This window comes from Micropterus salmoides, unplaced genomic scaffold, assembly GCF_014851395.1.
Source record: "Micropterus salmoides isolate LMB-PRFRI ecotype aquatic unplaced genomic scaffold, ASM1485139v1 Ms_hic_scaffold_8, whole genome shotgun sequence".
NCBI classification, from domain to species: Eukaryota; Metazoa; Chordata; class Actinopteri; order Centrarchiformes; family Centrarchidae; genus Micropterus; species Micropterus salmoides.
The window spans coordinates 20694494-20718566 of NW_024044570.1; the positions used below are offsets into that span (position 1 = coordinate 20694494).

Below are 24073 nucleotides of genomic sequence, written 5' to 3' on the forward strand. Positions count from 1 at the left end.
TTTGAGAGTTCATTATTAAAAATTACATGTGTTGCTCACGTTTTGTGTTTGTTTTTAAGGTGAAGGAATGGCTTTGTCTCAACTGCCAGATGCAGAGAGCACTTGGAGCTTCTGAACCTCCAGGCCTTCCCATGATAAAACCCCAACCCTCACCAAGCAGAGAGATCCCCGCCACCACACCGAAGAAAGAGACCCTAATGTCAGCTTCTCAGGAAGACATTCCGAAACCAGTCACAACCAAAAATGAGCTTATTACTGTTGCCACACCCAAAGAAACTGAATCAGCCCTTGGCCCACCAACAAAAAAAGTTAGCTCTACAGCTGCCTTGCCTGACAAAACTGTTCCATCCACTGTCACAAACACTGATGTTTCCCCTTCTGGAGAGACACCAAAAGAACAACCTGGACCGACACAGCAACAGCCTCCAACAGCTGTGACTTCTATTACTAAGTCTGCTCCTCCACCAGATCCAGAGGCAGGAAAGCCACACCCAGAACAGCCTCCAAAAGCTGAGACTTCTATTTCTAAGTCTGCTCCTCCACCAGGTCCAGAGGCAGGAAAGCCACCCCCAGAACAGCCTCCAAAAGCTGAGATTTCTATTTCTAAGTCTGCTCTTCCACCAGGTCCAGAGGCAGGAAAGCCAACCCCAGAACAGCCTCCAAAAGCTGAGACTTCTATTTCTAAGTCTGCTCCTCCACCAGGTCCAGAGGCAGGAAAGCCACCCCCAGAACAGCCTCCAAAAGCTGAGACTTCTATTTCTAAGTCTGCTCTTTCACCAGGTCCAGAGGCAGGAAAGCCACCCCCACAACAGCCTCCAAAAGCTGTGACTTCTATTGCAAAGTCTGCTCCACCACCAGACAGAGAAGCGGGAAAGGCACCCCCACAACAGCCTCCAAAAGCTGATACCTCTCCAGCCAAATCTGTACCACCGTCAGCTCAGACTGCAAAACAGGAGTCAGGAGGCTTCTTTAGTTTTGGTGGTCCTAAAACACAGCCTTCTGCAGCAAAGTCTGCAGAGTCAGTGACTGGAAAGATGTTTGGCTTTGGGTCATCTTTCTTAAGCTCTGCATCCACTTTGATAACCTCAGCTGTCCAGGATGAACCTAAAATGACACCTCCGACTTCCCGTAAGATGTCCACTACTGCCCATGTCTCTCCTAAAACTACACCACCAGCCTCTCCTAAAACGTTACCTGCAAAGGACACCAAGCCACCTGCTGTCCAGAAATACGAGAAGAACCCACAGCAAGAAAAGACTCCTTCAACAGTACAAGCCAAAGTGGACAAAGTTCCATCTGAGCCCCCCAAGGCACCAGCAGACACCCAAGGTGCTCTGAAAGCAGATCAGTCTATTTGTCCCCTGTGTAAGGTCGACCTGAACATGGGCTCCAAAGATCCTCCCAACTACAACACTTGCACCAAATGCAAGACTGCTGTCTGCAACCAATGTGGATTTAATCCAATTCCAAATGTGGCAGAGGTAAATCACTGGCCTCACAAGTGTTGCCCTTGCTTTTATTTGACTTACAATTATTTTAATAAGAATATCAAGAAAGCATTTATTTAATGATTGATTTACGATGTCCCTTTACAAATTTGTTAAATATTGTTTATGGGCCTGGTAGTGACAATTTGATTTGATATTTTAATATTGTTTAATGATCAATAGGCTTCAAGGTTTAAAAAGCACAACATTGATTTTGAAGTGCATTTTAACTGCTAAAACAATGACTTTTAATTTAATACCACACAAAGTCTTTGCCACTAAAAACATCTCCCTGACAAACATTGGTTTACTAACTTAGAGGTTTACACAGCAGGTTTATTATGCCCATAATATGAGTAATTATAAATGCCAGACCCACATGAATAAAGAATTAACAGATTTCATCTTACAATATTTATTATAGTTTATATGTAAATTAATGTTCTGTGAATAAATGCATGTGTTGATTTATACATTCCATTGCATTTTTTTCAGGTAAAGGAATGGCTTTGTCTGAACTGCCAGATGCAGAGAGCCTTAGGAGCTTCTGAGACCACTGGACGCCCTGTAGTGAAACCTCAGTCCTCCCCAAGCAAGGTTTTTACACCTCCGGGCTCTGAACAGACGGATATGCCAACATTAGTCCAGAAGGAGAAGTCTACAGAATCTACAGCAGTTAAAAAAGAGGTCACTCAAGCAACTCCGGACAAAAAAGAAACCCCCAAAGTTGAGGCTCCAGTGCTAACTGCAGTCCAAAGGACAGACACACCACAACAAATTTTATGCAAAAGACAACAGGTCAGGATGTGGCTAGCCAGCAGAAGCCTGTTGAAAAAACTCCACACGTACATGTTTCTCAAACTACAAAACCAGAAGTCAAGGCAGGTCTTGCAAAACAAGAAGCTGGAAAATCACAACCTCCCTCCAAATCTGTGACCCCTCCTGCCAAATCTGCACCACCACCAGCTCAGGAGTCAGGAGGCTTCTTTGGCTTTGGTGGTCCTAAATTACAACCTGCTTCTGCAAAGGCTACTGAGTCAGTGACTGGGAAGATGCGTGGTTTTGGTTCCTCTATCTTCAGCTCTGCATCTACATTGATAACCACAGCTGTTCAGGAGGGACCTAAAACTACACCACCTACTCCACGTAAGATGTCCACTACAGCCAATGTCTCTCCTAAAACTACACCTCCAGTTTCTCCTAAGATGACCAAACCACCTGCTGTGCAGAAAGAGACATCTCAACTGGCCAAGCCAGTTCCATCAGCACAGGCCAAAGCAGAGAAAGCTCCATCAGAGCCAACAAAAACCACAGAAGTGATCCACGTTGCTCCTAAAGCAAGTGTGTCCACCTGTCCTCTCTGTAAGGTCGAACTCAACATGGGCTCTAAGGATCCTCCCAATTATAACACCTGCACCGAATGCAAGAACACTGTCTGCAGTCTTTGTGGATTTAACCCCATGCCTCATACAGCAGTGGTAAGTTCAGTGCAATCCATTTTACATGTCATTTCACACGCAAGTTTTCTTTTTTGGTTTAAAATATTTTCTCTTATGATTTCCAACTCAAACCCTACTATTTTATTAATTGAGTTGCCTGATGTTCAACTGACAGAAGTAATTATTAGGACTTGGTGTTTCATTGGACTGTAATGAGGGCACTAGTTTTTAGTATTCATGTCTGATACTGAGTAACAAAGCATTATAGACTACTAGAGCAATTCAGAATGACAGAGAAGAAGCATAGTTTAATCCCTAACTGTTTCACCACCATTCACGACAAGTTCAGTAAAATGCACACAGTACTATACCGAAAGCATACTGTACTAATTATTTTGATGCAAAAGTTTGTAGATTGGAAATGTAATAAATATAGGGTAAAGAGCAATAAATTGGCAATTTTATAAAAATGCAACTGAAGAAAAAATCGTCATTAAGATCTTATCATTTGTGTCTTATGTCTAATATGCTATATTTGATAGTTCTTACTTATTGAAGAGCACTTTTTCTTGCATTATCAAGTTATTATAGTTGTTATTGTACATACTGTTTATTGTTAATTCATGTTTAGTCAAGCACACCATCCTTTGGGTTGGAGTGTACAAGAAATACAATTGATTTTAGTTTTACTTTGTTGAATATTCTTCTGCAGTGTAAACAGTAAAAACTGGGAGACTGGCTGTCATACTGCCTTTTATTTCTACTAAAATGTTGTTCAAAATAGCTGAATATTTTTCTGTTGTTGATTGGATTTTCTTGACAAAGACCACGACTTGCAGTGCGGTGGAATAATAGATGAAGGTGCCACAGCTGTGAAAATATATGGAGAGCTTGCTTGAATCAGTTTTTAGACTGTGACTTTGAACAGAGGTCAGTTTGCAGTTAATTAATGTAACCTATTTTAATTATTGACCTACTCGTCAATCGTCTCAAAAAAAATTTAAAGCATACTAACATGCAGGGTACATAGTAGTGGCTAACCTAGAGGAGCCAGAGTTATTACATAACGACTCATGAGAAGAGTGCTTCAGAAGACCGGCAGCACTGGAAATGTATTAAAGTGATTGAGGGTTGTGCAACAGCATTAGTGAGATGGGATCTACTGCCATAACAGACCAGTGACCAGGGAATCTCCAGCCCCCGTGAGAGATCTGAGATGGCAAAGCCCTGTGATATGCCAATAAGCAGAGGTGAAACGGATTAAGTCCAACACAACACGGTGCAGTACATTAGGGCAGCAGACATTTCCTTTCAGGCCATCTGCTCTCTCACAGATCAGTGGCTCCTTGTAATTCAACAATTTCCCCTTCAATTTATGTAGGTGGCAATAGATTTTGTGTATCTGCTTTGTGACATACCCACACATGCAGGTCATTGTTGAATGCAAGGCTGTGTACCCTTGCCTTTTCATATCCTATATGTTAGGTGCAGTAATACTTTCCTCTCCGAACAGCTCACATTTCCTTATGGGGTTGGTGTGTTTTTCTGGCAATTAACAGTTAATGCCTTAATTTGTAGATGTGTTTGTCAGACCTATCTAGAGTGATTTGAAGAAAATGTTATTCTTCTCTCATAGTTACTTCAGTGTTAAATGACCATTTCAGTTGAAATGTTTAAGTGTTTATGTTGGCACAACTCAATAATGTTATATGTGAGTCATGTAAGTCATTTAACTGGAGGAATAAGATCACATTTGATGCTAGTTCTTTCAAGTAAAAAGTTGGTTATTTTAATGTAAAAAACAAAATGTATCGGATGCATATTTTGAAATAATGTGACCAATAGTATAGCACCAGTGAATTTCTAATTTCTATGACAGAAGTATTTCTGGCTGACAGTTGTTTGCGTGAGAATGGGGACAATGGTCTTGCATTCTGTTGACTCTCAGTAAACAACAAAACTCATCTCTGTAGTTAGTGAGTGACTTTTTCCCCCTCTTTTCTCTATTTCTGCCTTGAATGTTGTTTCTTAGAGACAGTTTACCACAGGATCAGCCCAAATGGCACATTTTTATGGAAATAACACAAAAGTGATGTAAGTAATGTAATGTTATGTAATGTTACGTGATGTTGACACTCACGTTTTTTGTGAACACCAGAGAGGGGGAAAAGCCTAAGGGTAGGGAGGTTGGATGGGGGAAGGGACAAGCATGGATAATTGCTTCTGTGTGTACAACATAGATTAATTCCTCTTAATAGCTGTGGAAAATAAAAATAGCTTGGACTTAACACAACTGGATAGGATGAGCTGCCATACTTGCTGTCCTACGACCTGCTTTATCCAAAGGGACTGTACCTTCCAGTTCTGTTCTGAGATCATGAATGTATGTGGCTTTTTAGTGGCAGAGAAGAAATGCCGCCTTTTAAAATATGAAAAAGACTTACAAGTTCGAAAGGAGAGGATGCCACTTTAGGCAAAGTGAGTGCTAGCAGCAAGTCTATCCATTTTTCTTTTTTCCTTTTCTGCTTCAGCTGATGCATTCAAAAGGCTGGGAGTGACTGTTGTCTGATAAGTAGGACACACGTGTGCCGTGCTTTGCCAGCTAAAGCTTTGTGTGACAGATGAGACAGTCTGAAAGATAGTTCCTCTTTTTATAAATGTCATCATGTGGCTATATATTTTATCTTCAAAGGTAAACACAACTGACAAACATTTGCCATTAGAGGCTGATTCATGACAAGATGTAGATCTCTGATGCACAAGCCCAGCAGAGTACCCTTAAAATGTTTTTTAAGAAATCACTAGCCCCAACGTTTTTGTGTTCTTCACACATATCAGGTCTATGTGCTAGATATTTTCTGCTTTAGGCCAAACAATAGTTTTAAACAAATGTTTAAATAGTGACTTTGATAAGCACAGCCAACGTGCTGCAACCCTACCCTTTTTTTCCACAACCTTTTTACAAGGTACAATGAGACTAGCAGTGCTAAAATTCCGTTAGCTAACGTTAGAACATTTATGAAATAGTCTTATATTTGGTGGTTCAATATGTGACTTTCTGTTAGAATGAACAGGACCCCCCCCCCCCCCCCCCCCCCCCAAGAGGTTTGGCCTTCTTTATATACCTCCTAGTGTCTTTGCTTTTTATTTTTGCCACTCCCTCTCAGTCATTTTTCTAGCCCAATTTTTGCCCTATTGCACCCTGCCATCAAAGGGAAGTTTGCTGATGCACCATTTGTCAGATTGAAAAATCAGAGGGTGTATTTCCTTGCCTTTAGAATGAAGCACTCTGATTATTATAGATTACTGGGTCAACATTCTCTATTATCAGAGAGCTCGATTTATGAGGAGCTCTGCTCTGTGGGGGCTGCTGAAAGCCAAGTATATTAGCCAGCTACAGCTTGTGCCAAAGGCTTCTGCCAGAAAATCAGTTAGAAACTTACCAGCTCTGATATCAAAGGCAAGAAAGCACTGAAGAAAGGTTGAGAAATAGTTGTTTAGACAAAGACCATGCCTTCAGTCAAAATGTAAATTTCAGGACCACTAGAATACCAAGTGACTTGTGTCTTAAGAAGGTGTTGGTTTGTACAAATAATACTAATTCAAATTACTGGATTGATTAATTAGTGTGAAAATGCAAGTGTGACAGGTAATTTCTGTTTAGAGGAGTTTGGTAGATATTTGTGCATTTAAATTTTACATTTATTTTACAATGGCTTTATTGAACCCCACACCTGTCATACCAACTGTTGAAAGTAAACACAATGCATTCCCCTTTTCAGTTATCTATATAATGCAAGGTGGAATGTGCCATGTGTTATGAATTCCAGTAAACTTTAATTTAGGTTATTTGAACAAATGTTTAAAATATTTAGGTTTCTTAAAAAACTTTGAAGGTAATCTGTGCCCGGTATGAATTGGTTCTTTTCCTAAGGTGTTAAATGTAAAATGTCTTTTGCTGTGAATAAAATGAACTGGGCAATTTTTTATGAAGCTCCACAGATCCAGCCTAATGCAGCACGCCTGTGTGTCAAGAGGATAATTTCCTGATTGCTGTCATTGTGAAGGTCTGGTAATCCAGCTCACAGGCTAATCGTGGGGAGCAGCCTCTCCCACAGCTCTCTGCTTGGGGCTCCTGCTCTTTACTCATAAAACAGATTTAATTAGACAAAAGGATGATGGTGACTTTTCAAACCCTGTGGCTCTGATGCATGGCTCTGAGACTGTGTGGCTGTGAGGCTGTGACTGGCGCTGGAGGGGATGGGATTAGGTCATTTTGTTCACAGGGATGTTGTTGGGGGGGCAGTTTTCAGTCTGATTTAAAACTAGCAGGCTAAATGAGTTATCCAATGCAAGGTTTGGTGCAGTGGCAGAGTGTAAATGTTTATCTTTACTAATTTGTAAATAATACACAATTCAAAAGTACAATCCTTCATTTGCATATTTCTGTAATTGCTCTCTCCGTTTGTTTTTCATTTGGGTTAAAAAAGGTCAGTTATCATGCTGAGACTTGGACCTATGTGCCTGGAGAGGTGTGAGGGTCAGGGCCATATTTAGATTGCAGGAGATCGAGGATACAGTAGATCAGCAGAAAGACTCAGGAATGCTGGAATGGCCGTTGCTCAGCCATCTGTGAACAGTGCTATTTGACCCTTCTCAGTATTTTCTGATAGCTCTTTTCAAGTTTGTCCTGTTAGAGGGAAGCAGAAGAAGATTTAGACAGAGGTGAGACAGAGGTGAATAGGCCACCATGTCAGATTTTAAGGAGTTATGCAAATGTCGCTGCAACATGTCAGAATACCTTAATGACAAAATTGCTCATTTGTCAGTGCCTCTCAAAATGACACATATGAGCATACTGGACCTTAACTACGTTACGTACGTCATGCGACATAAGTCACATGAAGTTAAACGTGGTTGCACATTGTGAAACGGTTGCAGTTAGGTTAGATTTAGGCAAAACACTACTTGGTTAGGTTAAAAAAAACATTGTGGTTTGAGTTAGTAATGATATTTAAATTAAAACTAACTAATAACTCAACATTTACTTGGTTTCACATGGGACTTGACTGGTGGCCTCCTGTGTGGAAGTCCTGGGTTTGACTCATCCATCAACCCTGTCCACCACAAGACAGGGAAAATCTAAAATAAAATGAGTTATTAATTTTTGCTTTGTCATTGTCATATTGACAAATTGCCAGCTCAGGATTTCATATAAACAAAAAATATATTTTTGTCCAAAATGGCATTACTACATATACATTAATTTTCATATTTATAAAGATAGCATCAGTAAGCTGCCTCTTATAAGGCGATTGTGCTCGGCTTATAAGATCTATAAGAGCTGGAGTTTGTGATTACTGATTTATCATCTGAATGGCCTCGGTGGTGATCGTTTTCCTTATTAGCATATCTATGTGACATGAGAAGGTTCCTTCTTAGTTGTGATTACATCCTGAAAATGTGAGAAAGGAGGAGGAGATGGAGAAGTAGAGGGATATGTGGGCATTTTGTAGCCCAGTTGACAAATGTTTAAGGCAAACTAATGGAATTTACAGGTTGGTCATTAAAAAAAAAATACATTTACAATAAACTCTATTTATTTCAGAAGCACAGCTTTTATGTATTTATGAGGTATAGACATAGATACAGTACAATGCATGGCAAAAATGAATTACCCTCAGCAAGATTTAGCTTTTATGTGAACCCATATAACTTTTAATAAGTGAGCTTGTGTCAGATCACTTGAAATTGATGTTTAAATGATTCATTAGTTTACACGATTATCATGCACAATGCTGATGAGGCTTTGTTTGTTACTGTTGTGAACTAATAGGATTATGATATTCCTGACTGAACCACAACTGACTCCACAAAAGTATCAATGATTGGATGCATCAGTAGTTTTCTCCTAAGTCAAGCAATATTTTGCATAAATTCTGACATTATTTATCAAGACGGCATATGTTCTCATTAGCTGCAATTCTGTTTTCAGTGAAAGAATTTTACTGTTATGAAGCTTATCATGCTCTTCTTGCACTGTTGCCCACAATCTCAGGGTAGAATATGAGAGTTTATATTTTCATGCTCTATATGCAGTAGATTTATGCTAGTATGATTTTATTGTAATCTCTGTAAAGAAATTGGACAATTGTATGTTTAAAACGATAATAATAAGCCTTATTAAGACAATAAAATACAAATTACGTAATGATAAGTAATAATAAATTATAATAATAATGAGTAATAATATTTTCCAAGTTTTGACCAATCCTATTTAAATGTTCCCTCTAGCCTTGTCTTTCTGTTTAAAAGTGTGATTACAACAGGTCTTAGCAGTGTGGCATTCTAAGCTTATTTATAGGAACCGAGATGAAATGTCCAGTACAGCTGCATTGTAAGAGCAGGGCTAAGCCAGTGTATGACAGAGGTTATATTACGTCACAAAAGCTCAAGTCAGCACATGAGCCCATGAACTGTGTTTTTCATTTACGTCATTGCAATCTGTATCAGTGCGAAGACAAAATGTGTTTTTAGAGACACATACAGATACTTCTTCTGTTTATAAAGTACATGGTCATAATATATATATATAATTTAGATTATACAAACACCCCCCAGGACAAAAGATGCAAGATTGCAAAGTTGCCAGTCAAGAAATTAGATAAATACATTAAGAAATTAAAAGTATAAAAGTAGAAGTAAAAACATATGTTTTTTATGAATATTATTGCTATTTGTTCATTAATCAACAGCCACATCAAGAAATTAAGTGCTACAGGATGTCTCATACTCCTGTAATACAGTATTTTACAACTTGGGAGGGTTGGCTCATCTGGACTAACCAAAGAAAATGCTACATCTAAATAAAACTCAGGGTGGCTTTGAGTCTCTTTATTGTAGGCTGCAACATACACAAAGATGGGTACATCGTATCCAGCACACCGTCTTTTCAACCTCATGTGTTACAGCTATGTACCACTATGTTGCAGCTGTGCCAAACATTACTCATTAGCAGGTATACTCCCTCTTGTAGTAAAAGTTGGAACCAACACCCACTTTTTAACAATGCCCTGCTTGTGTACACAGAGCACAATATGTAACCAAACAATGCCAAGAAGCAAGAGTACTACAGAACAATACATGGATAAACAACAAAATAAACCCCACTGCAGTAAAAGTTTAGTAGGCTGATTGCTTCCATGCTGTAAGCTAACGTTAGTTTTATTGCCAATTACGCTAAAGTCCGACAAACTTAAGTTAATTACCTGACAACAAAACAGACAACTTCAGCTCCACTTTGAAAACATCTGTCCTAGATCAAAGCCTTCCATCTGGGAAAATCCACACAGATTATTCAATTCCATTCAATTCAATTTTATTTATATAGCGCCAAATCACAACAACAGTTATATCACAGCGCTTTTCATAAAAGAGCAGGTCTAGACCGTACTCTATGATGTTATTTACAGAAGCCCAACAGTTCCCACCAAGAGCAAGCACTAGGCGACAGAGGCAAGGAAAAATTTCCTTTTAAGAGGCAGAAACCTCGAGCAGAACCATGTCTCAGGGCCATCTGCCTCGACTGGTTGGGGGTGAAGGAGAGAGAGAGAGAGAGGGCAAGAGAGAGAGAGAGAGAGAGGGCAAAAGAGGAACAGAGAGAAAGAGGGCAGGAGAGGAACAGAGAGAAAAAGAGAGGGATGGAAGAAGAGAGAGGGAAGGGAGGAAGCCTACACAATATACACACAGAGGTACAGACAGTAAAGGTGATGTTGCTATAGACTAAATGACTAAATGAAAAATGGTATAGATATGTATAGTAGTGTAATCGTAATGTTAATGATTATAATAACAATAATAACAATAGGACTAGTAACAATAGTTGTAGCAGAGGGTGTCGAGCAGGAACACGGGGGCAGAAGGTGACCCACAGCCACAGATCCAGACTCCACAGCTCCATATACGTGATTTCTGCCGTCGGCTGTTTGTATCTAGAGGAGAGGACTACTCAGAGACTGTATATTATTATTATTATTATTATTATTATCATTATTATCATTTCCTCTAATTCTTCTACAGAAGAAGAAGTCACTACATTTAATGTAGTGACAGTGTCTACACTGCCGGAATTATACAAGGAGAAGAAGATCGCCGTGATGACGAAACGCGCTCTGTAGCGCTGTTTGTCCGTTGTCGGCGATTGTAGAAACATGACGACAAAATACAGCGACATCCATAGAAGGGGGTGCCCGCGGTTATGTAGATATAAATGGCTCATTCTAAGGTAGTAAAAACATAATGGTTCATTATGTAAGGTCTTTATACACCACTGAAAACATAGTTAGAGATATTGTATTGCATTTCTGTCAATGAATCCTTAGAAATATTACACACTGAACCTTTAATGGTGTTTCACAAACAGAATACTGTATGTGTGCAATGTAATCTCCTACTCTGTCCTGTATATCAGAACTGCTCTCCCTTGCACTGCAGAGGCAGGCGCATTGCTGTGATTTGGTCTACTAGGTTGCTACAGACACACTGCTTTATCAATTGACAGTTCACGCCTTCTTCTCCTCCTTAACCCTTCATTTATGGCGCTTAGATGTTATAAGAAATGTGTCTTCAGAGGATTACATTTTTAAAGTAACAGAATTGCTTATAAGATGTGATTAGCTCTTTTGCAAGGTAAGCATTTTTATTGCTGTTTTACAAGTGTCGTAAGTTCTAGTGTAATAGCAGTGAGCATGTGAATATTAAAGAACGCAATTCTATGCTTCTGTCATATTGAATATTTAATATTTCTATGTAAATGCTTTGGTTGTTTAAAATTGTCCAGCATCGATAGGGCTGGGTGAGGACTGAATTATATCACATTTATTACTATGGTATTACTCAGCATAAGAGACTTTGTTGTATTGTACAATGTTCTTGTCTGTAACATTTCAAAGAAGAATTTGATAGTTGAAAATGTGAAAACTATTAGTTATTATCCACTGCAAGACACAGCAATGCATCATTGATTTTTGAAGTGTGAGTTTTGTTTTTAAACTAACCTCCATAGAATTTCAACTTTAAAGTTACTGTGTAAGCCCACAAACACACAATTGGAACCTGCTATCATTTGCAAATTTAATACGTTTGTATTTATCTGTAGTCTTTATAAAAACTGAATTAAAATTTAAAGACGTTAAACAAAGTAGAGTTAAGGCAGTCTAAATTACATTTCTTTTCAGCACCATCTCCTCCACAAAGTTGTGAAAAACTGGAGCTATAGTACAATACTACTACTACTACTAATAATAATAATAATAATAATAATAATAACAATAATAATAATTTCGGTAGTGCAAACAGTTTTTAGAAAAAGCTAATTCAGAGCTTAGATCAAGGATATTACAATTTATGGAAAATGCATTTTGCTGTTGGATTTGGATTTGGAGGAAAGAGCTCTGCTTTTGTGAGGGAATTCTCAAAGAATGATTAGGAGGTTGTAGTGGTGGATAGAGCTGCAGCAGCAAACAGCACTGCCATGAGTGTCATCATGTGGCATCAGCTTAGTAACAGTGAAATGTCACATGTTACAAAAGCCAGAACAGTGCTGTTTATCCTCATGAACATTATTGTATGTTATTAGTCAGCTGGTAATGAAGCAACTGATGAATGAAACACTGATGGTAAAGCATGAATGAAGCAGCTGATGCTAATCTGCTAATGCAGGTGTGGCTTTAGTACTGACCACATTCGCTGAGTTTAATCTTCAGTTATGTAAGTTAGGTTCACTCAAGTCAGGCATTCCAGAATAAACCGTGCTTTTCTTAGCCTCTTTTATGAAATACCCCTGTAGGCCTGTACTTAGAATTGTATCCAGTTGAATGCATGAACTGAATATATAAATGAAAGTCTTCAATTGTAAATGTGATATACCACAGGTAAAAAATAACAATTTGGACTTTTAACAAGTTTTTATATCAGTCTATATAGTGTGTTTCCTCTTCATATGTTGTTTGTTTGTTTGTTTGATACAGAAGGAATGGCTGTGTCTGAACTGCCAAACTCAAAGGGCTTTGTTGGGACAGCTGGGAGACTCAGGAAAAATGCCCCAGCTTTCACCTGTATCAACCAAGCCAGAGACCCAGGCTACACCTGCAACCAAAAAGGCAGAGCACCAAACTGCCCCTTCAAAGGCAGAGCCCACACCTGTGGCCACAAAATCACAGCCCACACCAGACCCTATCAAGGCAGTACCAACAGTTCCAACCCCAAAAGCAAAGATGGAACCTACATCTATCAAGATGGAAATTACAGCCAGAGCAGCTTCTGCACAAATCAAGGCCGACACCACACTCATACCCACAGCAAGGGTTTCACCTATTGCAGCAGAAAAACAGCCTTTAGCAGCATCTATAGCAGAATCCATTATACCAACTATGGCCCCAGTAGCAACACCAAAGGTTGAAGTGCCAAATGCAGATGTTCCCAAGACTATAACAGTGGGAAACAAAGAAGAGGCAGTGAAAAAAGACCTCAGTGAGACAGAATTTTCCAAACTGACTATTCAAAAATCAAAGATGAAGCAGGTGTAGCTGCAGCTTTATCTTTCCCAGTGAATGAGGTTACACTTGTCCCGACCTCACCTATTGCTGCAGAAGTTGTTATGGCTGGAGTTGTTCCAGAGACTGAAACAAAGCCAGAACTCTCTGCTCCAGAGATTATTGTTAAGGAAGAACAGCCTTATGATCATATCAAACTGACAGGCACAGCAAAGTCTTTACAGCAAGTTGTGGTGCAACCAAAGTCACAAGAACGACAGCTGGTACTGGAAGTAGAACCAATCATAGCAGCTGACAGAAAGGAAGAGCCTGATAAGTTGGTTGAAAAGATTTTTGATGTCACCTCAACTCCAGACACACAACCAGTATCTACAAAGAACATCATCATAAAAGTAAGAATGCTCCCTTTTGATTAAAAATAATTAGTCTTTCAAACATGTAGGCACCTTCCTATTATTATTATTATTCCTAGCAGTGTTGACATTAATGTTTGGACACAAAACTGACAAACTACTGTATGTGCAGTCTGTGTTTCCTCTAATAGTAAAGAACACTGCTATTGAAAAAAATTGTTCACCAAGCATTATTCCAATATGAATGTTGTATTTTTACCATTGCTTACTTTATTTTAACAAAACTTGGGTGAATAATGCACCTTCCCACTGCATTAGACAATTTTCAGAATTACTCTTAATAGCATGCTGCAGCTACATGTAAAAACAAGGTCAAATACTTGTGTTTGTCCCAGAAAGTCTGGTTCTTTTATCAATGATATATACTTACTGTTAAATTATTTTCTGCACGTTTTAGGAGCAAGATGAAACCAAAAAAGAGTCAATGAAAGAAAGAAAGGTCTCCCTAACTACTGGGCAGGTTAAACTGGAAAACATAGTTGCCTCTGTGACAACTGCTAAGCCTAAATCCAAAGCAGAGGAGCTTGAAGATATACCCCAGATTTTACCCATATCGCAAGAAGCAAAGAACGGGAAAGAAGTTAGTGATACAAGTAAAAATGATGTAATTGCAGACCCATCCATGCCAGTAAAGGAGGATGTTAAAGCTGAGAGAAGGCAACTAAGTTTCCAGGAAATGGGTCAGAGCAGTGGAAGTGAACTCACACCTTCACCTGAAGTTCAGAGGAGGCGGAAGGTGAGCAATGCTTCATCCAGCAGTGAGGACATCAAAACTGAAAGCGCTGACTCCTCTATGGAAGATGAAGAGTTCATACGCAAGCAGATAATGGGTATGGGTGATGAAGAAGTAATGTCTCTTTCAGAAGATGAGAAAGATAACAATTTGGCAAATGAGGAAGCTATCAAGGAGTCTGAGCTTGATAATGTTTCAGTCACAGCCAAATCACTTTCTAGAAAAGGTAGCACAGATCATGAAGACAGCCCAGCCAAGATAAAAGCCCTTCCGAAAACAGACACTGCAACTATCCAAGATGTCCCTGAAACGTTGCCCAGCACTACTTTCAAGAAAGCTATTCCAGTCATAAGACAGAGACAAAGCACAGATGAAGAAGTAGAGAGCATCACAGAATCCTTGTCAAAGGGATCATCTAGTGTTCAGGCATCTAGCATTACACCAGGATCTTCACCTACATCAGCCTCATCTTTGGAGGAGGATAGTGATAGCAGCCCCATTCACAAGAAAGTCAGTGGGGACAAACAGTATCGCAAAGGTAAGCACAGACAGCCAACCAAGCCTCTCCCCACAATTGAAGACTCCTCTGAGGAAGAAAAAATGCGGGAGGAAGAGAAGTCTAGGAAAAACAAAGATGAACTTAGGGCCCAAGGCCAACCACTGTCTCCAGCTGAAGATGTTTCCTCCACAGAGAATCTGAGACAGGTCACCATAATGGATGAAACCAATAAAACATCTGGCTCGGAGTACTCTGCCAGTATAGAATCAGAACCAGAGGCTTGGCGAACTGTACAAACAGGATCTAAGCCTTCACCAACAGTGATGCCATATACTTCTTCTGATCCATTTAAAGAGATGGACACTGTGACAAAATCTTTAAAGAGTGCTGAAGAAGCATATGAGGAAATTATTCAGAAGACAAAATCTATTCCAGGGGAAAGTCCTCCTGATATTGAACCGCTCTATGGAGGAATGGCAATAGAGGACTATCTTTACGAATCCTTAGTTGAGGAACCTGAAATTATGATGAGTCCATCTCAACGGGAAGAACCCAAACAGGATACTGGCTCTGAATCTCTCAAAAAACTCAGGTCTCCAGAGGAAGTTTATGAGGAGATGATGCAGAAAAAGAGAGAACTGATGATGATAGAACAAGAGTTTCAACAGGCCCGGACTGCCATCGAATCTTCCTCATCAGAGACTTATGTCACTGGGCCGCCCAAGGTTGCTGAGACTTGTGTGGTGACCATACTCATGGAAGAGACATCCCTCATTGGACAAATTGATGTGCCTCTTGCATGCACTGAAACTTTGAGTGAAATGCCAATGAAGAAAAAGAAACGGCCAGCTCCACCACGCCCCTCTGAACCCCCTAAGCGCTCTGAGGTGACTGTTGTTCCCAGTACTCCTAGTGGATCTATAGGTTTTGTTAGGCCTATGGTACCTCAAGATCCTGCACTCAGAAAGGCATTGTTCCCCATACCAGACCTCAAGATTACCCAATGTTCATCTGGGGAGGAAGAGGATGACAGTCTTGCAGACGAGTACGGTGTTGGTGTTTCCTCTGACATTACACCGAGTGATGAGTCTGAGACTAAAGATGATCCATCCATAAGCTCACTTTTATCTGACACTGCTGAAATGGAGCCTATATGTGTGGTCTGTGAAATTCCAGTGCCAAAACCTATTCCAACTCCGATATCAGCCCCAGAACTAACTACTACACCTTCCCCTGTGTCACCAGTGTCACCTCCAACTTCACCAGCCACTCCAGATTCCAGTTTGGCTTCTAATGCTACATCTTCATCCTCATTTCAGGCTCAAACACCTATTTCATCAGATTCAACTCCACTGTCTACACCAACACCTCCAACTTCATTTGTATCCCAGTCACCTCCAGAGATCTCTCCACTATTGCCTGCTTCAATTCCAGCAGCACTGTCTAGTGTGGACCCAGTCTCTTGTCCCACTCCAACCACAGTTATAGTTACAATACCAGATGTGGTGTCTGATCCATCCAAAGCTCAAACAACTGCAGTAGTTCAAGTTAAGGCTTCTACAGTTGAAACACCAAATCAAGTCTTAGTGGAGTCTACTCCTGTACCTGTACCCCCGGTTGAAATGTCAGATTTAGTTTCATCTCTATCTCAGGTGCCAATTGAAGCTCCATCTGTTATTGTCTCAGCTCAACCTACAGCCCTAGTTGCATCCAAACCTGTTGTGGTCTCCATTTCAGCTTCAGCCCATGTTGTTTCTGCTTCTGTCACTCTGGCCTCATGCCCTGGTTCAGTCATAGTCCAGATGCCTGACCTGGTTTCAACTACATCTCCAATCTCAGCACAATCTCCACTACCAGTCTCAGCACTTGTAACTACCCCAGCTCTAGCCCTAGCAAAAGTGGTCTCTGTACAACCAGCCATCCCGTCTAAGAGCCCAGTGATAGTCCCAGCTTTGGCTCAAACAGGCCAGGTGCCAGCTCCAGCTCCAGTATCAACTACTATAGTCAAAAAGAAGGTTCCACCTCCTCCTCCCCCTCGGTCTACTTCAGTGTCATTACCTGAGCCCAACACAGAGCTGCCACTAGTAAGGACTGTTCAGCATATCACCCCTACTATGACCACCACCATAGCTATGGGAACAGTGGCCTGCCAGCCAATGCATTCTATAGTTGTGGATATGCAGCCAAGAATAGAAGACATACAACCAGACATTGTATCTGTACCCAAAGTACTATCCCCAACCAGACAAGAGCATGTAGTCACCATAGTGCCCAGTGTGGAAAACATATCTCTGCTTGGACAAACCCAACAAGACATATCTAGCACAGGGTCAATACCTTCTACCCCTTATCTGAAACAAAGTAGTCAAATAGCCAAACACCGTGCTTCAGATATACCCAGCACAGATACAGCTTCACTATCCCAGGTGTCAGCAACGCCAATAGCTTCAGCTCCACCACTTGTGCCTAAATCTATGGCAGGGGCAAAAGTTATAGACACAGTAGAAATACCTGTGGCAGATACACCTCCACCACCTCCTACCACTTTACCCAAGCCAACGGTTTATCCAAAGGCACAAGTTCCCCCTGCAGGTATAATTGCTACAACCATAGCAGCACAAGTTCCAGTTACAACAACTGGCCCTAGTCAAACCACCAGACCTCCTCCTCCCATACCACCTAAGCCTATATCAATTCCAGCTGGATTGGTTTTCAGCCACAAGCCAGGAGAGAGTGTAAAGCCACCACCACCTCCTGTGGCCCCCAAGGCTGCAACACTGCCCAGGACCAAAGAACCTCCAAATGCTCTGTCACTTAGCCTGACAAGACCTGTGGACTCTAAGTTAAGTGCAACTTCTCCTAAATCACCTTTGTCTCCTAGACATGCGAAATGCTTGCAAACCTATGTTGTGATAACCCTTCCATCTGAGCCTGGCTCACCGTCAGAAGGCATAACAGTCCAGGCACCTGTAAGACGAGGCTCCATCCCATCTGCAAATGTGTCGGAGGTACGGACTACACCTTCAGAGCAGAAACCCCCCACTGAAGCATTCTCAGCTCAGGCTACAGTTAGGAGAGCCTCTGTCCCCACTGTAAGTCATCCACCTCCAATACCAGTAGCTCCAACTGCACTAGTGCAAGTGACACCCTCTGACATTGTGGCTGCTAATGTGCAAGAAAAGAGAGACACTGTGTCTTCTGTGCAACCACCACCATCTGTGGCTGACGTCATCACAGTGTCATCAGGTCAAGACAAATCTATTCAGGCACAAAGTGTACCTCTTCTAATTAAGAAACCATATCTGCAACAACAAGAATCAGTTCCTCAGCCACTGCCACCACCTTCAACAATGTCTGAGGTCATCACAATGCCCCCAGATCCAAAGTTTCTTATTCAACCATCAACAGTCCAAGCCATAGCAAGAGGAAAGACTATACCATTTGTTGCTCAGCATCCAAACATAGCCACAGAGGTCATAACAGTTCCACCAGAGGTTTCAGCTGAAGCATTAGTTCTTCAGGCCCCTATACCAACTGTACCTGTGCAGCCACTGTCTCTGTCAGAAGTTGTTGCTGTACCATTGCAGCCTGATGTTCCTTTAGATACACTAGTTCCTGAAGATGGACCAGCTGCAGTCCCCTCAACTGTTCTTTATCCAAACGTTGAAACTCAAATAGAAATACTACAACAAGAACATGATATGCCCACTGATGTCACTGTCACTGAGGCACTTGTCATAAGATCACCAATACCAGCAGTGAGCCAGCAAATTCCTGTTCAACAGCGACTTACGGTAGTTGAAGCAGTGACTCACTCTACAGAGCAAGAATTGTCAACAGGTTTTAGCAATACTCACCCATCCGTACCACAAACTAGTCAGCCTTCACAAGTTCTGCCTTTAGTAACAGAGCAGCTGTCTACGCAGCAAAACCTTCCTGAATCTGAAGTGGTGACCCTCCCTACAAAGTTTGAATTACCTACAGAGGTAATTACAACTGGCACTGCTATTAGAATACTAGGAGCATCAGTAATGCCAGTACCTCATCCTCTACCCGTACTAGCTGAAGTAACCCCAACACCTGAAGCTGCTAAGGTATTGCCACTAACTACAGTTGCACAGATGATAACTCATACAACTGGTGAAGTAACAGCACCACCTCTTATGATGGAAGTCCAACAAATGGGAGTACAGGCAGATGTACCTTGTGTTACTTACATTCCACAGGTCCATGGAACAATTACATCCTCAGTCATGTCACATTCAACACCACCACTGGAGGTCATAGCATCACAGCCTGAACGTGAGACACCCACAGAAATTATTACAAAGGATGTTGATGAAAGAAGAGGTTCAGTACCATCAACAGTGATGCAGCCTTGGGCAGTGCCTGCCATGCCAGTTGGAGTTATTGCAACTCAGGAAACCGCCAGTAGGAGGACATCAATATCATCCATAGTACAGCCACCATACACCACAAGTGAGATATTTACCTATCCAGAGTATGAAACGCCCACGCAGGTGGTCACAACTGAGGCCTTTGCTGCCACAAGGAGAGAATCCATAACCATGCAGCAACCATTACCACTGGCACAGGTAATAAACGTGGCAGCTGAAAAAGATGTTCCTATTGCCTATGCAGTTCAGGTCCCCCATAGTAGAGGATCTATTCCTTCAACAGAACAAAGACCACACATGACTTATTCATTGGAATATGATCAACCTCTGGAGATAATAACCACTGATGTGTACAGTAGGAGATCTTCAATGCCCACTGTACATGACATTCCACAGGGTGTATCCCTGGCTCCAGTCACCATCACTAAAATTCAGCAAGAGTCTATTGAGAGCCAAGAAATTCGAGGACCAGAAAAGGTGGTCTCCAGTATGAGTCACATGTATTCTTCTTCAATTTCCACTTCAGGCCAGCCTCCTGAAAGCCTGCCTAACCTAGTCACTCAGGTTGTCACCACTGAGGTCCAGAGGACCACTGTTTCTGTTGTCCATGAAAGACTTCCACAGGTCTCTTCCCCCACTGTAGCAATTACTATAAAACCAGACATGGCTAAAGTCCAAACTCTGCCGAAACAGAATGGAAAGATAATCTACCCTGGTGATGTTATCGATTTACGTACCATGAAGGTTGGCATAAAGATGACTGAACAAGGAATGGACCTGACACCACCTGAGTCATGTCGACAGTCATTTTCAAGTGACTCTAGTGGGCGTCAAATAACTGCGGTGCAGCCTGAGATAGTAAATCTTAGTGCAGGGATCACCCCTGCAACCACATTGTCTGTTGTCACTGACAGCATCACAATAGTCACATGCACAGCCACCATTGCCTCCTATAACAACACTCCAGCAGAGAAACCACTCGATTTGCAGGGCCCTGTTACGTCATTGCCTCTGTCTCTTACCACATACAAACCATTCGAACCATTAGCACAAATTGTATACAGACCTGTGAATTCCCATGCCACAGCCAGTGCTGTAGCATCCACAGCTCAAGACATACCCATTAATCTTTCTTTTGGAGCTCTTATCTCCTCAGGAGACAAACAGCCAATTACTTCGGCCCCAGCAGCTATCAGCAATGGAGGTCCTGTCCTTTCACTAGAAGCCACAGGAGCCATGGATCTGTCAAACTACAGACCAGTGAAAGCCATGGTAGCGTTGTCTGGTCCAGGAGTGGTGACCACTGTTGTAGAGGATGATGGGACTCCAGTTGACCTTACAGCTGGTAGGAGGAGTGTATGCTGTGATGTCATTTACAAGCTACCATTTACAGGAAGCTGCAGAACACAGCCGCCGGTTACAACCCAGCCCGACAACCGTTTTGGCTATAGAGATGACCACTACCAATACGAAAATGCTGGACTGTATGGTATCAAAGGCATGTATGGTATAAAAGCTTCAATGTCTGAGACCAACTTGACAGAGGCAGGACTGTTCTCCTATGATCTCAAGAATGACTATGACTATCTCAGTGGATCTTCAGATGGCGCTATAGACCTCACTGCTGCCAAACTTTCCCCTGGTGAGTATGGAGGTATTTCTGTATGTTTGCAGGTTTTCATAACCATGCTCTGTGCTTGCTTTATGGGCTTGCATTTGATTGATTTAATAATAAAGTTCCTTTACTCCATAATTTGTATTGTTACAGTTCAGTACTTTACTTACTAAAGACATACAGTAGCTCACAAAAGTGAGTACACCCCTCACTTATTTGTAAATATTTGATTATATCTTTTCATGTGACAACACTGAAGAAATGACACCTTGCTATAATGTAAAGTAGTGAGTGTACAGCTTGTATTACAGTGTCAATTTGCTGTCCCCTCAAAATAACTCATCACACAGCCATTAATGTCTAAACCACTGGCAACAAAAGTGGGTACACCCCTTAGTGAAAATGTCCAAATAGGTCCCAAAGTGTCAGTATTTTGTGTGGCCACCATTATTTGATATGACGCTGAGCACATGCACTCAACTTCTTTTGTTGCCCATGGCGAGGCCTGTTCTGAGTGGAGCGTGTCCTGTTGAACCGCTGAATGGTCTTGGCCATCTTTATGTAGATCAATAATTTTTTTTTTTAGATCCTCAGAGAGTTCTTTGCCATGAAGTACCATGTTGAACTTTCAGTGACCAGTATGAGGGAGTTTGAGATCGATAACACCAAATTTAACACACCTGCTCCCTATTGAAACCTGAGACCTTGTAACACTAACGAGTCACATGACACCGGGGAGGGAAAAAAGATAATTGGGCCTAATTTGGACATTTTCACTTAGGGATGTACTCACTTTTGTTGCCAGCGGTTTGGACATTAATGGCAGCGAGATGTGTTATTTTGAGGGGACAGCAGATTTACACTGTTATACAAGCTGTACACTCACTACTTTACATTGTAGCGTAGTGTCATTTCTTCAGTGTTGTCACATGAAAAGATATAATCAAATATTTACAAAAAAGTGAGGGGTGTACTCACTTTTGTGAGAGACTGTATGTGGTTGTTTTCCCTTTAAGTTTATTAATCATCATCCTTTAATTGTTTAATTTGCTTAGCTGTTTGATATGCATGTTTTCATTATATAATATTAATTCTTGCTTGTTTTTTCTTTTTTTCCCCTTCTTTATACAGATGCATGTGTGTGCCTGCGTGTGCTCCCTCAATACTTTGGTTTTGCATCTTGCTAGCCTAAATAACTACAGATATGCATGTGCTCTGAGAGTCGTTTCAAATCCAAATTGCATGACCTTTAGCTCATAGACAGTACCTCATGTTTGTTTCTAAAATTCTTATGTATTTGATGAAGTAAAAACTATATTTTTGGACTTATTGTGGCAGGTAAAGCTCTAGACTACACTAGCAAAGCTACTGGAGGCTACCCTGGGATGACTACTGTTCCATACTCCCAGGTCCCTGCAGCTGGGTTTGGTGTAAATAGTGTTCTAAGAACTTCAGATGGAGTAGTTTACTCCTCTGTTGTTGCCCCGGTTCCATCCACATATGCAATTACCACTCAACCAGGCTCTGTCTTTAGCACTACCTTAGCACCTACATCAACAATCCAGAACCAGTCATTGCCACATCCGTATGGCTTCATTCCCAGCGGAGACCCGGGACAGATCATCCCTTATGACACAGGGCTACCTAAGGAGCTTTTACCCACAGCTTTGGCTGACATCATAACGGGCTATCCGGATATGTACTCAGACACCACCCTGGAAGCAATTGCTGCCTCTCTGGATGCCTTAGCCTCTTCCCCAATATTCCCTGGATTAGACAATGCCAAGATGGCCCAGTATCAGATGGAGAGGGAGTTTCTAGAGCTAGAGAAACTGAAGCAGTTATGTCTTGCTGAAGAGCTGGAGTGGGAGAGGCAGGAGATCCAGCGTTACCGTGAACAGGAGCAGCTAATGGTCCAAAGGGAGCTTGAAGAGCTTCAGGCTCTGAAACAGCAGCTTCTCCTGCAGCAAGAGGAAGAGCACCATGCCCACATGGTGGCCCAACAGGAGACCTATGCCCAGCAGAAGGAGCAGTTGCAACAAATCCAACAACTTCAACTGCACCTCCAGCGCCAGCTAGATGAGCACTATGGTAGCACTGGTACCACAGGTAACCTCCTTGATGCTAAATATGCAGGTGTAGGGGATAGTGGCCAGTACTGGCCTGTCAAAGATGAGTCTACAACTCCATCTATTGGTACACAGTTAGGGGAAAGTCAGGACCAGCTTAATCTAGTAAAAAAGCTTCAAGCTGATCAGGACACAGGGAAAAGAATTATTGATAGTGGGGTGCAGACAGATGATGAAGACTCTGCAGAGAAGCAGTTGGTAGGAAGGAGAAAGAAGAGTAAGAGAAATGTTGATAGCTCAGCTCAGACTGATGATGAGGACCAAGATGAATGGGATGCTCCCACAAAAGCTCGACGACGCTCACGAAAGCATAGTAGTGATGGGAAACATGGCTCAAAGGTCTCTAGCATTGCTATCCAGACAGTGGCAGAGATCTCTGTCCAGACTGACCACTCTGGAACTATCAAACAACCCAATGTACAGATGGACACTAAGGTGGAAATCATCAAGCATATCTCTGCTCCAGAGAACTCTCAGAGAGGTGGCAGTCTGAGCTGTCAGACTGACTCAGACAGAAGGTACACACCCGTTGAGGTGAGCTACAGCACACACCTAACAGCAGATGTCCCCTCTAAGTCTAAAATCTTCTACACCCAAGTCTCCCCCCTGTCTCCGGAAAAGTCACTTGGAGGGCAAAGAATGCTGACTGCTGATCCAACCAGATTTTCCTCTGGCCCTCGGATATTAAAGGCTGGTCAGAAGTCTCTATCTGATCCTAAATCCCTTAGTCCTACCACAGAAGACAGGATGGGTGGATACTATGCAGACAGCTATTCTGTAAGTCATGACAGAATATGAATAATTACAA

General features: G+C 41.6%; 1 protein-coding gene across 1 annotated transcript in view; it reads left to right on the forward strand.

Moving 5' to 3' along the window:
• pclob (piccolo presynaptic cytomatrix protein b) overlaps nt 1-24073 on the forward strand; it is a 60148-nt gene that overhangs the window by 12480 nt on the left and 23595 nt on the right. The window contains exons 10-16 of the mRNA XM_038706141.1: nt 60-1481; nt 1983-2419; nt 2569-2965; nt 4959-5020; nt 13466-13871; nt 14290-21163; nt 22475-24042. Of these exons, the coding sequence (XP_038562069.1) occupies nt 60-1481; nt 1983-2419; nt 2569-2965; nt 4959-5020; nt 13466-13871; nt 14290-21163; nt 22475-24042 (11166 nt within the window). The remainder of the gene's footprint in view (nt 1-59; nt 1482-1982; nt 2420-2568; nt 2966-4958; nt 5021-13465; nt 13872-14289; nt 21164-22474; nt 24043-24073) is intronic.